Here is a 16,870-nt window from a genome sequence, read left to right as displayed (position 1 = left end):
TCATTTCCTAATTCAATTAGGATTTTTCTAAGAAGTAATTGGGACTTAATAGAAGTTCAAGGGATAAAAGGCTACACATTCAGCCATTGTAAACACAACAATCAATCCAACGGATCGAGTTGTTCTACAGTAGAAATCCTCCACATACAGAGGTGATTTGGGCAACTATACACTATTATAATCTTAAGGGATCAAATTGTTCAATAACCAAGACTGCGCCATTTTAGTTTGATTGAATTACTAGAGAAGGAAGCTTGCACTTGTGAGGATCATTGTATCAGGTAAAGTTCTAGTCACTCTTGTGGTTGTGGATCTAATATGATCTGGTTCAAATCCCAAAATCAATCTTGAGGAGAAAAGCTTATTGATAAAAAAAAATCAAATTCTTGAGTTCTTCAACCCTAATTCGGATCGACTTAAAGTGATTAAATCCAAGTTCAAATCCCGACAGTTGGATACCATTTGCAGCCCTAATACAAATATGAATAAACATGTCAAATTTGGATTAGATCTGGTTTATTTATATAATAATCATAATAATAATAATAATAATAATAATAATAATAATAATAATTTATATATAATTTGAAACTTAATAAATATAGTTGATAAAAACTACTAAAGTTAATAAAAATATTAAAATTTAACAAGTTTTTATCTGGCAACTATTAAAAGTTAAGAAATTAATAAGATTAGTAGTTCATAAATTAAAAAAGTAAAACAATTTAATTCTATTTGAATATAATTAATATTAATAATAAAAAGTTAGGATAATTTAAGACTAATAATAAAAAATAATCAATTATGAAAAAATAATAAAAATAAACCATTTGCATTCCATATAAAAATTATATCATAAGACTCCTACTTAGGGATGACCATTTATAACTTAGTCTAACCTTGGGCTCAAGCAAATAATACAAGTAGTAGGGTTGTAAAATTCATAAAATTTAGTATTGATAGCATAATTAAAATTAATAATAAAAAATAACAAATTGTAAACAACTTAGCCTAACCTGATTAGATTTATAAATTTTCATGCTCAAGCAACATTTTTTTTTGAATTAAGTCTAACTCAAAAATGCACCAAGCCCACACATAATGTGGGTAATAGAGTTGAAAATGGATCAGATTCAAATCAAATCCAACTACATTTACATCAACAATCGATTATGGAATTCCTAGATTTGCATCCACATCTAATTATTATTATGTTGGATTTTGAATTTAAAAGTATAGATACATATATTAATATCTATGTGTTTACAATAATTATACTACATATACAAAATAATAATTTTTTATTAGACATGGATTTTAACCAAATTGGATGGGGTTAAATCCACATCCAATCAAATTATTAACTAAATGCAAGTTCTAACATCCAAATCTAGGATAATTAGATTCAAAGTCTAATTCAGCATCGAACTTTCGAAATCCATTGATGGTCCTGGTGGATAGGGCCCAAGCTAAACAATTCATAATAAGCGCTCAACGTGGAAGTTATATGCACATATGGTTATAATATTTAGATAACAAATTTTATATAATATATATAGAAATGTAAAAAATATTTTTTAGTTTGTAACAAAATCATAATTTTATAATTAACACAGGCAAGTCTATAGGCTCAGACAAATATTATTACATTTAAGGTGTGGGTTGGGTTAGGCCAGGCAACCTTAAAAACTACTAATGCACTATCAAAATTTAGCCCAAGATTTTAAATTTTTTTGGTTCATTGAGCTACACAATGGGAGTAACCAATCCTTCATAGCTACTTTAGCTTCAAAATTCTCTAAAAATAGTTAAGAAAAACCCAAAAATAATGCATGCATGGTTGCACTTGGTTTGATTAATTATGAATACTACGATGTATGCAACTTGGGTGGATTAGGTCAAGATGAGAATCAATACAAGTCTAATCCAAAGTCTTAAACCTTAAGTTTGAGTTTATATTAATTTAATCATGACTAAAACCTCAAGCATAGATTAATTTAATTATGACTAAAGCCTATTTTTATATATTTATTGATATTTAAATATTTTAAATATTTAAGTGATATTTAAAAACAATTAAAAATTAATTACTAATAAAGTAAAATAAATAAAATAGAACACTAACAAATAATAGGAAAAATGATTATTTTATTAAGTAATTAGCAATAATTGATTTTTTGTTCAAAATATTAATATAATTAATTAAAATTACTAAATTAGTAAAACAATTTTGTAACAAATTATTAAAAAAAGATTTAATTATTTTAAACAACAATGCATTCTTTCATTAGTTTATTATTTCACTTTCCTGATAAATCCCGTGTACCGCACGGGTTCCCGCTAGTCCCAATACAACCCCCCCCCTCTCTCTCTCTTCCAGCTCATCCAGGCTTTTCTTCGGCCAAGCTACCAGCCTACCTCATGGTAGGAATCCACGTGTCTGAATCTGACCTATAGGTGATGGTAAAGAAATATGCATTTAAAAAACGTGTTAGGATATGCTGCAAATATAGTTAAAAAAGGAGGCTACCTAACCAATTACAAGTGAACGCACTAACAACAAGGTTCAAAATATGGTAGAAGGGGTATCCATCGATACTTTGAAAACTCCTGCTTTTACTTTTTTTTTTAATATTTTATTTATTAAAAAAAATTGCATTTCTCAAAACTCCCTTTAAATAAATAAATGTATCAAATATATTATATCAAAATTTTGAAAATTACACACTAGTTTTCATGTAAAACATAACAAATCACAAGTGTTTTATAAACATGGAATCTGCTATAAACACAAACATATATAACTCCCTATATGATAATAAATGAGCAAGATCATGTAATAATAATAATAATAATAATAATAATAATAATAATAATAATAATATGGGTAAAACCCTTTTAATACCCAATTTTTTATCTGTTTTTCCTATATTATTTATTTTTCTCCTTTTTATTAATGTTTTTGGCAATTTCCAAAGGCAGCATTTTCATTTTAAGATTACGAACTTGTCATTCCATTAAAAAAATGGTTTCGTTCAGATAAGAAATATTTCTTCTAAGGAGTGGTGCAACACAAGCATTCAATCCTAGTACTGCTCTCATCAAATGGATCGATCTACTAGGAAAACAGCACTATTGTGACGGTTCAACCTCTTTCAGCGCCATCAGTACGCCATCAGCACGCCATCTAAGTGTCTTGGGTTGGGTCCTTGTACTCTTTTGTAAGGGGGGTATGCCCATGGCAATAATGTAAATAGTAGTACGAATGTACAGTATTTTGATGTATCCTTTTGTCACTCCCCCAAAAGCTTAACGTACTCTTTGAGGGGAGGTAGGTAGTCGAGTGAGATCATAAGCATGTAAAGGTTAAGCACGAGATCCCCTCGACACTGTACTGTGTGCTTGTGCTTACCACTGATTAATGCAATACAAGTTACCTTTTGTCTAATTTGTGTACACTGTTGTTTCCTTTTGTGTGTTGTTGCTCGCATTTGTAGGCTTTCTCGACCCCAATCGAGTGCCGCACGGGGCCCCGTCGATTGGCCCCGTGACAGTTGGTATCAGAGCACGTTGACACTAGCGGTTGTCAAGCGCAACGAGTTCCCTTCGTGCCCCGCAACAACACCAGCCGGATGAAGAATCGTGACACGCGAGAGGAGATCCAGGAAGGGGTCTCACGGGTTTATGATGAGGACGAGCCTAGAGGTAGCTCTCCCAAGGACAAAGGCGTCAGCTCAAAGCATAGCAAGCGTGACAAGTCAATTGACAGGCTTGCGACCATGGACAAGCGCATCATGCACTGTGAAGCAGTGGTTGGCGAAACTCGTGACCGTGTGGACGAGCTTCAAATCAACCTTGAGACCGTAGCATCGGTCGTGGAAAGATTGGAGGACCAGTCCGGTGACGGCTCCAACAGACCAGATAACCCACTAGAAGACCTGGTGAAGTGCCTACAGATCCAGCTTGAAGACTTGAAGGGCGAAGTGACCCTTCTGAAGAGGCTGATGGCTAGTACAACCAGCACACCTGTTGCTCCAGCCCCTCCAAAGATCAAAGTCCGCGAGCCTACCTCATATGCAGGGACCCGCGATGCCCGGGAGCTTGACAACTTCCTTTGGCAGATGGAACAATATTTCACCGCCGCCGAACTCGTTGAGGAGGATTATGCTATGTTATGGTAAGACCCGCGATGCAGGGACCTGCGTACTGTTGTTATGTATCTTACTGATGTTGCTATGTTATGGTGGCGCAGGAGATGTGCCGATGTGGAGCGAGGATTATGCTCCATTAATACGTGGTCCGTGTTCAAGAGCGAGATAAAGCGCCAGTTCTATCCAGAGAACGTGGAGTACCAAGCCCGTCGGAAGCTCAAGAACCTAAAACACACGGGCTCATTGCATGAGTACGTGAAGGAGTTCTCCGCACTATCGCTCGAGATCATGGACATGTCAGAAAAAGACCTCCTCTTCAACTTTATGGACGGCCTACAACAATGGGCCGAGCTCGAACTCCAGAGACGAGGTGTAAAGGACCTCGCCACAGCCATGGCCGTTGCTGAACAACTGGTAGACAACAGGCGACCAAGCAAAGACGGCCCCAAACCCAACTCATATCAGGGCGTAGGCAAGATGGGAGGTGACAGGAAACCTTACTACGCGCCCAAGGGAGACTCTGGGCCAAGTAAACCCAACACTTACAAGTTCTACAGGAGACCCGAAGGAGACACTGGATACAGGGGTGGCCAGTTTGTGAAGAGAACACCTCCGGCACCTTGCTTCATCTGTGAGGGAAAGCATTGGACTAAGGATTGTCCTAGTCGGGGGAAGCTCAATGCCTTGCTTGCAAAGCTTAGTGATGATGAGCATAGCGAGGAGGAGAAGGAACCGGGGGAGACAAGAATGGGGGCTCTACGAAGACTCAACGCAATGAAGAAAAAGACGAGCCCACAAGGAGCATCGAAGTTCAAGCCGAAGGGACTGATGTATGTAGACATTCGCTTGAATGGTAAGACCACAAGAGCCATGGTGGATACTGGTGCTACCCACAACTTTATCTCTATGGAGGAGGCATCCCGAGTAGAACTTGCACCTACCAAGGAAGCCGGATGGTTGAAGGCTGTGAACTCTAATGCCAAACCCATACAAGGTGTAGCTCATGGGGTGGTCTTGCAACTTGGTGACTGGGAAGGGATGATAGACCTCTCAGTCGTGCCCATGGATGATTTCCAGGTTGTTCTCGGCATGGACTTCTTAACTCAAGTAAAGGCGGTGCCCATGCCCTTCCTCAACAAAGTGTGCATATTTGAAGACCAGGCTCCTTGCATGGTTCCAGTTGTGCCAGATACCACGTCCACCCCCAAGATGCTCTCAGCATTGCAACTCAAGGATGGAGTGCGGAAAGGAGAGACCACTTACCTAGCCACATTGGTGAACTCCGACCTGCTTGATCCACCAACCGAGCATATCCCGCCAGCGATTACAATGGCACTAGAGGAATTTCAGGACGTCATGCCTCCCACATTGCCGAAGAAGCTTCCCCCAAGGAGAGAAGTTGATCACAAGATTGAGCTGGAGCCTGGAACCAAACCACCGGCACGTCCGCCATACAGAATGTCTCCTCCTGAGCTGGCCGAGCTACGCAGACAGTTGAATGAGTTGTTGGAAGCTGGATTGATTCAGCCTTCCAAGGCCCCTTTTGGAGCACCAGTCCTGTTCAGAAGAAACACGATGGATCTCTTCGGCTCTGTATTGACTACCGAGCTCTCAACAAGCTCACCATCAAGAACAAGTATCCCATACCATTGGTGGCCGACCTCTTTGACCAACTCAGCAGGGCCAAGTACTTCACCAAGCTAGACCTGAGGTCGGGGTACTATCAAGTGCGTATAGCCGAAGGAGACGAACACAAAATAGCCTGTGTTACCCGTTATGGGTCCTTTGAATTTCGTGTCATGCCCTTTGGGCTTACCAATGCTCCAGCCACCTTTTGTACATTGATGAACAGAATATTTCATCCCTACCTGGACCAATTTGTTGTGTATATTGATGATATTGTGATCTACAGTAGAACCCTGGAGGAACATGTTGACCACCTCTGCACTGTTTTACAGGTCTTGTGGGACAACAACCTATTTGTTAAGAAGGAGAAATGTTCTTTCGCCACAAAAGAGGTGGCCTTCCTTGGTCATATAATCCGAGCCGGCACAATCAGTATGGATCCAGCTAAAGTCAAGGCCATTCAAGATTGGGTACCGCCCACCAGGGTCACCGAACTTCGCTCCTTCCTCGGCCTCGTGAACTACTATAGAAGATTCATCTCTGGATTCTCAGCACGAGCCACTGCCCTCACCAACTTACTAAAGAAGACTAGTATGTGGACCTGGAGTGAATGTTGCCAAACAGCTTTTGATGATTTGAAGAGAGCTGTCTCAGCAAAACCAGTCCTCGACTTGCCTGACCCAAGCAAGCCGTATGAGCTGCACACAGATGCTTCTGATTTTGCTATTGGCGGGGTCTTGATGCAAGAAGGACATCCCATCGCCTTTGAAAGCCGCAAATTGAATGATACAGAGAGGAGGTACACTGTACAAGAGAAGGAGATGACAGCCATCGTCCACTACCTCCGCACATGGCGACACTACCTGCTTGGCTCCAAGTTCGTGGTCAAGACTGACAACATAGCTACTAGTTACTTTCAGTCTCAGAAGAAGCTGAGCCCTAAGCAAGCGCGATGGCAAGATTTCTTAACGGAGTTTGACATGACTCTAGAGTACAAGCCAGGGCCGACGAATAGGGTTGCTGATGCACTTAGCAGGAAGGCCGAGCTTGCAGCACTATCCACAGGTGAAGGTCCCTCAAAAAGCCAGATCAGACTAGACCTCATCAAGCTCATCAAGGAAGGACTCCAGAAGGACCCCATTGCTCAGAGCCTATTGACAGCGGCTCGCGAAGGGAAGACTAGGCGGTTTTGGGTTGAAGAAGACCTTCTTTTGACCAAGGGAAGGCGGATATTTGTGCCGAGAGTTGAAGACTTGAGGAAGACTCTCCTACGTGAATGTCATGACAGCTTATGGGCAGGACATCCTGGGTGGTAGCGTACCTTGGCACTTCTACAACATGCCTACTATTGGCCTCATATGGAGCAAGATGTTCGAGAATACACACGGACATGCCTGATTTGCCAGCAAGACAAGCCCGAACGTGCCAAACCTCTGGGACTCCTATAACCTCTTCCAACTCCCTCACAACCTTGGGAGAGTGTTTCCATGGACTTCATCAGCGGTCTTCCTAAAGTGGGAGACTATACATCCATTGTTGTTGTTGTTGATAGATTTTCCAAGTATGCCACTTTCACCCCAGCACCAAAGCACCTTTCAGCAGAAGACACGGCATACCTTTTCTTCAAGCACGTGGTGAAGTATTGGGGAGTCCCACAGAACATTGTTAGTGATCGGGATCCCCGATTCACTAGTGCTTTCTGGACAGAGCTATTCAAGCTTCTTGGCTCGAACTTGAACTTCTCCAGCAGCAGTCATCCAGAGTCAGATGGGCAGACAGAGAGAATGAACTCCCTCCTTGAAGAGTACCTCCGCCATTTTGTATCAGCCACACAGAAGAATTGGGTTCGATTGCTGGACATTGCACAGTTTTTCGTCATCACACAGAAGAACTCCTCCACCAATCAAGTCCTTTTGAAGTCATCACCGGCCAACTACCAAGATGTCCGCACAGCATCGTCGACGACCATCATGGAAGAAGCCCTCGAGCCTTCACTTTCACCAGGGAATGGAAAGAATGCCTTGACATCACTCGAGCCTCCCTAGAGAAAGCCTCTAAAAGAATGAAGAAATGGGCCGATTTGGGTAGACGACCCGAGAACTTCCAAGTAGGTGACCTGGCCTTAGTAAAACTCCATACCCACTGCCTTAGGTTCTTTCGAAGCATGCAGCAGACCTCCTTCCGTTCGCAGTGAAGCTGGACGAGTACCTGAGGAAGAACCTTCGAGGACGAAGATTGAATTGAGTGGGGGAGACTGTGACGGTTCAACCTCTTTCAGCGCCATCAGTACGCCATCAGCACGCCATCTAAGTGTCTTGGGTTGGGTCCTTGTACTCTTTTGTAAGGGGGGTATGCCCATGGCAATAATGTAAATAGTAGTACGAATGTACAGTATTTTGATGTATCCTTTTGTCACTCCCCCAAAAGCTTAACGTACTCTTTGAGGGGAGGTAGGTAGTCGAGTGAGCTCATAAGCGTGTAAAGGTTAAGCACGAGATCCCCTCGACACTGTACTGTGTGCTTGTGCTTACCACTGATTAATGCAATACAAGTTGCCTTTTGTCTAATTTGTGTACACTGTTGTTTCCTTTTGTGTGTTGTTGCTCGCATTTGTAGGCTTTCTCGACCCCAATCGAGTGCCGCACGGGGCCCCGTCGATTGGCCCCGTGACACTATGGCAAACTCCCATAAAAGTGTTTGGTAAAATGCTACTCCTTTTTGTTTTATAATAATAATAAAAAAACTTGTTTTATATTAAAAAAACTATAGATTTTATAAGTAATAGTTATTGACATCTTACCAACAAATCTTATTCATTCATCTGCTTTATTTTGTTTTTTTTTTTTTTTTTCTTTTTGGATTCTTGTCTTACCAACTAGCGTAGAAATCTCATTGTTGTGCCAAACCCATGAAAACACGAAATAAAAGAGTCCAAGCAGAGATCATTTTTTAAGCATCTGCCCACGGTAGATTCTTGTGATATTCATTAACAATTCAATAGAATATAACCCTAATAAATGCCTTTATATCTGCTATTCATTATTTGTTCCCACATCAATACCCACGGAACACTGCCATCGCATATTTAGAACATTTCCCTATAAATAAAAAGGGAGATATTTCAAATGCACAGCTGTTATGTCCGGTGGATAGGGATGTGAAAACAAATATCAGGTAACATATCTGAGCCCAGCCCTTAATAAACAGACTATTTTTTATATATATCATGGAATTGGGTGTATCAACACATTCCTAAATTCGAGTTTAGTTTCAGCCAGGGCAAAGCCTGTTCAAGCAGTCTTTACTGCCTTGCATTGAGAATATTTCCGTACTTATATGCTTTATTTCATGAGGAGATATTTTCAATGCAAGGTTACAAAAGGCTGTTAAAACTGTGTGGGCACAGGTTTGCCCTGGTGGAAGCCGATCTCCCTAAATCCTAATATAATTTTTAGCACAAGTGGGAATATATAAATAAATTAAATACCAAAAATACCCCGGCACTGACTATTCCACATACTGTTTTTATTTGTAACATGTCCCTTCGAATACATATTTTGAAGATTACCTAAGCAATGTTAATTAGGACCAGAACCCATTAAAGAAATGGGTTATATCTTCCTAAGCCAATGCACGAATACATTTGAGGTTGAATCAGTTAATGTATTACTAGAGTGATAACCCTCACCCCATTGCATTAGGGCAAGTTTAGGAGGGCTGAAGCTTTGATTGAGCTGCTTTCACTGAATCAGTTGGAGAAGTTATTAAAACAAGCTTTATCAGAAAGCAACTTTTTTAGCTGAATGAGAACATATTTGTGCTTTCCGGTTTTTCACCAAACATAACTTATAGGATCTTCATGTAGAGCCCAACTTACAAAACCAGAAGCCACTTTCTGAAAGCCCTCCAAACAGGCACTTAATGGCCTTTGGTGTTAATGGCTTATTGCACGACAAGAAGAATCCTTATGAGCTAGCTGTTTGATAGGAGTAAAAGTAGGATCTATTCCAATATTTGGGATTTGGGAAATGTTATTCACACTGTACCAACATTCTCTTGCAATCTTGTATTATAAATATCTCCCCATAAAATAAAATACATAAATATTAAATACCCAAATATTCCTAATGTAAGACTGTAAAGACTATTCGAATGAGCGTTGCCATGACCGAAGAAGCCGAACTCTCACCCATGCACAGAATAGAGGGTCCTCTATATTATATGCTGCCGCACCATGTAATTTAAGTGTTTAGTTTAATCGGATTTTTGTTTTGGTTTTCTATGTAGTTTTGATGCTAATAGAACCCCAAAAGTAATGTAGGTTGTTCTGGGCCAGCATGGGCCACTTTTGTGTGCACTGAAGCGGGCTATGCCATGTCAGCATGCGGGTCTGGCCCTGGACCCCTTAAAACGGAAACCTAGCATAGTTCATGGCACGAATCAAAGTGGGCCTGTGTCATACCAGACCGGACAGTGGGTAGCAGAATTCTTTTTAGAAAAATTGAAAAAATTAATAATAAAATAAATTAATAAGATAAATAAGAATTTGAAAAAAAAAATTAAATTTATTCCATATGAATTTTGATATAAATTTGTGTATACACGTATATATATAATATATAACATATTAATACTTTAACTCTGCAAAAATAAATGGTATCCTTTATTTAGATCAGAAATACAGAATAAAACGTTAGATCTCGAAGTACAAACAGAGCTAAGGCCCTTCTCAGCTATTCTATCGGCATAGCCTTTGTTAAATTTTTACTTCTGTAAAGTGTGAACTGCTTACAGAGGCATCTCAAACAATAGGTTCTAAGGTCAAGGGACTATAGCATCCCTGTTCATATGGCTTTATAATTCTGAAAGAGTCCCAAGTCTCAACTGACATAACATTGGTCAAGCCCCAATCTCTCCACAAGGGTCAGTGCCTCCAAAGACTCCATGTGGAACTTTCAGTTTGAATCATTTACTCAATTATTTTACTGAACCCATTACATAAAATTCTACTTCAGAATTAAAGAATGGTCAATGACTCTACCAACCAGAGGCCCCTAACCCTAAGTCGACCTAGTTGTATTGGTCGCTGGACCCCCTGCTTCAATGTGTTGACCAATGGCAGTTGGACCATAGACAGAAGAAATAATATAAACAGTAATGGATTAATCAACGAATGAGCGGAGATATGTAATACGGCTTTGCTCAGTTGTTGGGTTGTACAATATCCAAAATTAGGACTGTCCTCCATCTCTTATTGCAACATCATTACTCTGTTTAGGGGTAGAAAGGATATATGAAACAAATTGAAGTTAAAAATGGCTGAAAGGAAGAAGAATTGCCAGCTTCCTACATCAGTCAGAGCTGTTAATATCAAACAGTGAAACCCCAAAGAATTCGTTTGGTCCCCCAATTATAATGGGCCCCGCCCAAGGATTTGGGATCCAACGCTAGATGTACTGATATAGTCTAAACCAACCATCGCCCACAGTGGCACATGGTTCATCATGGACCACAGCCTCATTTCTTCTTGGCTTTTTTTCTTCTTCCTGAAAGTCGTCTATTTACCTTCAGAATTTAATGACAGAACCACTGCATTTATTCCATATCTGTCAGACATGCACAAAAAATCAAACATGTCTGATCACCATGCCACAGTTTGATTTTCGATCCATGGAAACCATCAAACCACTAGGAAATGTTAATGCATCTTTTGGATGGTTCTACTTTGGTTTGTCCAGTAACAGCTCAACAAAACCACATTCCCAAGTCTGCATGCTTAGCCCAGAATTTGCAAACCAACACTAATGGAGGAATGTTAGCTCGACTCTTGAGGGATTTCCCTGTGTTAATGGAGTCTGCAAGGGATCTAGTCAGTTTCTTAGTGATATTATCTTTGCTGAAAAAGAAAAAAAAAAGACCACAGTTCCGTAATCAAAAGTTCTAAACTCTTAAGATCTGGACTGAAACCGTTCTAATAATGAATACAATAAAAAAGAAATTACCATACAGAGGAATCAAAGGTGTAGAATTATGTATGCTCTCGTAGCCTTAAACCCATGACCTCTCTCGCATGTGGCAGAGATCTGCCTTTCTGGCCTTAAACCGACGACCACCTGCATGAAGAGCAGGGGCAGAGGAGCTGCAACAATCGGAGGGAGGCTCGGCACTCTCTGCAATTAATCTATTATAACATTGGTGGCCTCCGGCATGGAGATAAGGGCAAGAAATCACAGCGAAGTGGGGCTTAGCAACCCCACAAAAATATTCCTAAAGGCAACTGAGCAAATGCTGCACAGCTTGGAACTCACAATGAAACACTCAACTATTTGGCTAGTATATTATTAATCATTAACTGGTCCAAATCAGAAGATATTATATTAAATTTTTCCATGATTTCTTCACCAATTACATGCATATATACATAAAAAATTAAAAAAAAAAAAAAAAAACATGTTTTGAACAGGCAAACATACAAAAGCTCTTACTTAACTATAGCGCTGTCTTCTTGCAAACTCTTTCTGTCACTGGTTTTTGGCTGTTAACAGAAATCTCCAAAAGGGGCATTAAGAAACTAATGTCCACTCCCACAAATGGCAACAGATTTCTTTTGTTCAACAGAAAACCAGGTCGGGCCCCCACTCTCCACAACCTGAGCAACCGAACTCGCCTTCCCTCTCTAAACTCCAGGTTCCAGATTATAAACCCCTCTGGACCATCTTCATGGGTGGACCGGACCCATGCTCCTAGAATGCTGATACACCTTCGTCAGGTGTCGGTCGGCGACATCACCGGCTTGCCCGCCTGTGGTTCACCTGAGTTCGAGATGGAGATAGGTACACCTGACACTGCATAACAGTTTTGCCAATCTTGAAACCGGGGATGACTGTGAAAGCCACGAGGAGATTGTTGGATGACAAGAATGCATCATTGCTTACACTCTCCATGTAAACCTCTGAGAACCTGGATCCTTTGCTCACCTGAAAGATGGAAACTTCAGGCTCAAATGAGAAGGCCAAGCAGTGCAGGAGCCAGACCCGCTTTGCCATCTCGGCAAATGATGCAAAAAAATCTGTTTCTGGGTATCCTAAAGAGTTCACTATGCTTCTCTGGTTCAGGTCACCAGATAAGGATGCTTCCATCTTTGGATGCACGAGGCGTAAGTACTTGGCCCTGCAGAACTTTCCAAATGTTGAATTGGGCTTATGGGAGAGAAATTCCTTTACTCTCATGGACTTCAATTCTGTGAACCTGTCAAAGAAATGGCGTCGCCGTTGCTTCCTTTCGGGCAAAGGCTCATTTGGAAGAGGAAATTCGGGGTTATTGAAACCATCAAACATCTCTCTGCAAACAAAGCATTCAAAAGCAAAGCTCTTGTGCTCTGGTTTGCCATAGATAATATCAGGTTCTATTGAAGAGGCAGCGGTATCAATATGCCACCCTACTGAAACCATCTGTTCAACCATTAATTTGGCAAAGCTCTTAAGTGACTTAATGGCATGTCTCAGAACTATAATAAAATGGCTTGGATTCAAACCCGACAAGTGGAGATCGTCTAGACCAGATAGAGGCCCACTTGGATTCAATTTCTGCTCAAGTAATCTATTTTGTCTATTAGACTCTTCTAATGTCTCCCTGAGAGAAGTAATCTCAGACTCCCTGAGCCTAAGTTGCGACTCAAACTTCTTCCCCATGATTTCATACGTCTTCAACAGACTCTGCTGCTCTTGAATTTCCGCCAACAACAGCGTAACCTGAGAAGAAGGATCAATCTGCTTCTTCAAGTAACACTGCTTCAATTCAGAAAGATGCTTCAGCTCAAACACCACCATCTCATCCGCGGTCTGTATCCCGTTGGAATCGTAAGGAGACTGAGCAATCTGCAGCTGGGCATATGCTGCTTTCAAAGACGAAACGCTCGCAAAGAGCTTCGCAAGGAAAGCTTCCATTGCTGCTCTCTTCCGAAGCTTTTCATCTTCATCTTCCTTTGCAAAAGACTGAGACCGATGGCCAGTTGACGGTAACGGACCACTCTTGGCCTTCTCCCGCAACTTCAATTTCCTAACTTCATCATCAGGCGCAATCCCACCAGCCCGAAAACGAAGTGCTTTAGCAAAACTGCGCACTAGTCCGGCTACATTTGGAGTCGCCGCCGGCTTGACAGAGTCCATCTGAAACAGAGAGAAGAATCAGAAGCTGATAATGATGATAGAGATGAGAGCTAATAACGAAAATGGGTTTGGGGTTTTGACAAGTGATCTGCGTTTGGAACAACAGACGCAAGCATTTAAGAAAGTAGATTAGAGCCTATTTGAATAAAAGATGGACGGATTGAAAGAGGAAAGCACATATCGCTTTAACTCTCCGATCGAGGACAGTGGTGGTGCTAGTCTGCTAGTGGTGGGTTCAATCTTTCTTTGGCTTTTATACAGAGCTTCCGATTTTCTCTCTTTTTTTCAAGTCTAAAAAAGCCGTTTTTAAACGCGGGAAAGAAATAAAAGCAAGAAAAAGAAGTTACAGAGCTTTAACTTGTTACGGAGACAGACCAGAGAGGGTGAGAATAAATAATCTCATAAATTAACATAGCAGGTGGGCTCCACACAAATAAAATTAATCTCAACCTCTCAATCGGGTGCGTCACCTGCTAGATGATGACCTCTAACAGAAGCCTGCACAGAGTGATGGACGGTTCTGATGAGCAGAACCATGACGGTGAATTGTTTCGAGTGTGAGAGAACCAAGTATATGAACAGAATACAGTGGTAGCGCCGTAGTGGAATACCGGGGAATTATTAATTAACTAATTAATTAATAGTTAATTAACAAAACCCAAAAAGAGTCTGGACACAGAGGGTAAAGATGGCCCACATAACCAGTAAATCCGAGCCGTTAAACAAGTGGGGCGCATCTATGCCGCCGGTCAAGTCAAATGATCTGAAGCTTTCACACTGTTTGTCAAGAACCCTCTGATGAATTGGTCAGCCACGTACATCGTACGTCTATAATTAACGTACCACTGTGGAACCGTAGAGCAATAGATATAATTGACTCTGTGTGTCACGAGAAATTACTGTACCTGCCCTCAAAATAGCCGAGACTGAGAGATTGTGTCCTCTTTACCACTTCTCTTCATTTAGCGTGAAACAGAGGAAAACAGTGGACACAAAAAGGGAAGAAGAGTCAACAGTAGACGACAAGAGCACAACAAAGATTCTCCAATGGCGACCTCTGTCTGCAACTCTGCAGCTCAAATCAAAGCCAAAAGATTTGAAGGTTTCTTCTTCAATGAAAGAAACCCAGAATGAAAAGAAAGTAAAAGCCCAGTCTTATCATTTCCCTGAGTTATCGTAAAACAGGGGAAAACAAACAGGAAGGGAAACAGATCTCTCTGGAAGTCATAACCTTCTCAAACACCTGCAAATCCAAAGCCAAGTAGCTAAAACCATAGAAAAGACTTCCCCAGAATAACTAAGTGACAAAGAAAAATATTTATTTTCTCCTCCAGTAGAGAGACTACTCTGGTTTAAAGCATAAACAGCAAAGCTGTAAGAATGAAATCATCTCTGAGATGAGGCGAACCAGAACAACGACCAAAACCCACAACCCCCAAGGAATATTTTAGTATAAATAATGAAATCGTGTGAAGAAACGGTGCTGAATCTCCATATAGATTGTGGGGTTTTGGAATAAAAAAAAAAAAAAGAGAGAAAACAGCAACAAAGCCGGAGAAGGAGGGGGGGACCTTATTTGATCATTTTGTCGAAAACGATAAAACTAGCCGCTCACTTACCCTTTGAAGAAACTTCTCCGATTTTGCTATTCTGCAAATCGAAATAGAAACTTCGATAGTGTTGGAATCTTCAGCGATGAAGAGCTGGCATTGGAAATTCCTCCATTAGAAACCCCTCCTTTTTGACCTGACTCCAACCTCCATTGCGACGATAATGACTTCAAAATAAATAAACCCTCTGATCTTTCCTCGGGGTGAAAGCTAAAAGCCTCTCTCGTTACTCAACCCTCCTCACCATTTTTAAGAATTAAGAGAATCAAAGCTCAGAAGGAGCCAAAATAAAATAACAGAGAAGACGGGGAGAGAGAGAGAGAGAGAGAGAGAGAGAGAGAGAGAAGCAGAGCGAGCGGGAAGAAAAGACAAAATCTCAGAGTTGGAAAAATAAAAAATGTCGGAGAACAGAGAACCCTAAGATCAGAACTCAGGATTATTATATTATTTTTATTACAAATATATCCTCCAACTTTTTTATTCGACGAAAGGAAATTAAAAAAAATACCTGGACAATAGAATGTCCCCAGAAGGAAGAATGTCAACTGCATCAATTAAACACCCAAGGGCATTCGCGTCATTTAAGACCAAAAACGAGATCTACGACAATCATAATAGTTGTTGTTAGGTGGGGCCCTGGCGCAAATAGGAAGGCAGGATGATGGCGTTTCCCTGGATCTGCTCCTGACCAATGGGCGCCTCACAGGCACATCCACCATGTATTAGGAACATCTCATATGCATGATAGGATGTGTGTATGAACGCCAGCTGTAAAGAGTAGATCCGGTCTCGGTTTGATAACATTTTATTAAGAAAATACAAAGAAAAAAAAAAAGTCATAGGGTGTTTTGATAAATTTGTCGTGATGAGGGGTCCAGCTGGATTCTGAGAAGAAAGGAGTCACATCATTCGCATGCATGCGACCGTGAGATTCAAACATCAAACCGTTTTTTGGTTCGGTGTGGACTGAGGTAGGCGTGGTGTTCAAGTGACCGGCCAAACGTAATACACCTTAATTTTTTAATGGCTAAAAATTCTTATCTTTAATCATGATATATATGTGAAACTGAAATCGTCCCATCAATGAAAATAACATGAATTCGGTAGGATGACCACCTGGACCAACTGATGATCGAATCGATCAACTTGATCTTGAATTCGGTTGAATGAACACCTGGACCAATTCATAGAACCGGTCAACTCGGTTTTATGGTCAGAAATTAAGATAGGGATGTTGATGGGTCGGGGTTGGCTCGATCCATCCCATGTATAGTACATCTATATTCACCCAATGTTTTAAAAATAGACATGGAGA

General features: G+C 40.7%; 2 protein-coding genes across 5 annotated transcripts; one reads left to right on the top strand and one right to left on the bottom strand.

Moving 5' to 3' along the window:
- Positions 1-3,632: 3,632 nt before the first annotated feature.
- LOC148847791 (uncharacterized) lies at positions 3,633-7,093 on the top strand. Its single transcript, XM_088951285.1, has 3 exons — positions 3,633-4,177; positions 4,253-5,595; positions 5,679-7,093. The coding sequence occupies exons 1-3, from the start codon at positions 3,633-3,635 to the stop codon at positions 7,091-7,093; spliced, it is 3,303 nt and encodes a 1,100-aa protein (XP_088807411.1).
- Positions 7,094-12,118: 5,025 nt separating this feature from the next.
- Positions 12,119-15,964, bottom strand: LOC148847790 (protein GRAVITROPIC IN THE LIGHT 1-like). Of its 4 annotated transcripts, none has more exons than XM_088948285.1 (3): positions 15,565-15,964; positions 14,851-15,188; positions 12,119-13,945 (listed from the first exon to the last, which is right to left on the bottom strand). In XM_088948285.1, the coding sequence occupies exon 3, from the start codon at positions 13,943-13,945 to the stop codon at positions 12,563-12,565; it is 1,383 nt and encodes a 460-aa protein (XP_088804411.1). In that variant the 5' UTR covers positions 14,851-15,188; positions 15,565-15,964; the 3' UTR covers positions 12,119-12,562. The 4 variants fall into 4 exon arrangements, with proteins under 4 accessions (XP_088804411.1, XP_088804412.1, XP_088804410.1 ...); XM_088948286.1 differs by having other exon boundaries at positions 14,851-15,014; positions 15,565-15,918; XM_088948284.1 differs by lacking the exon at positions 14,851-15,188.
- Positions 15,965-16,870: the final 906 nt, after the last annotated feature.

Source organism: Nelumbo lutea, chromosome 6 (assembly GCF_056320005.1).
Source record: "Nelumbo lutea isolate HS-2025 chromosome 6, American lotus-T2T, whole genome shotgun sequence".
Taxonomy (NCBI): Eukaryota; Viridiplantae; Streptophyta; class Magnoliopsida; order Proteales; family Nelumbonaceae; genus Nelumbo; species Nelumbo lutea.
This window is presented reverse-complemented; position numbering and strand designations above follow the sequence as displayed.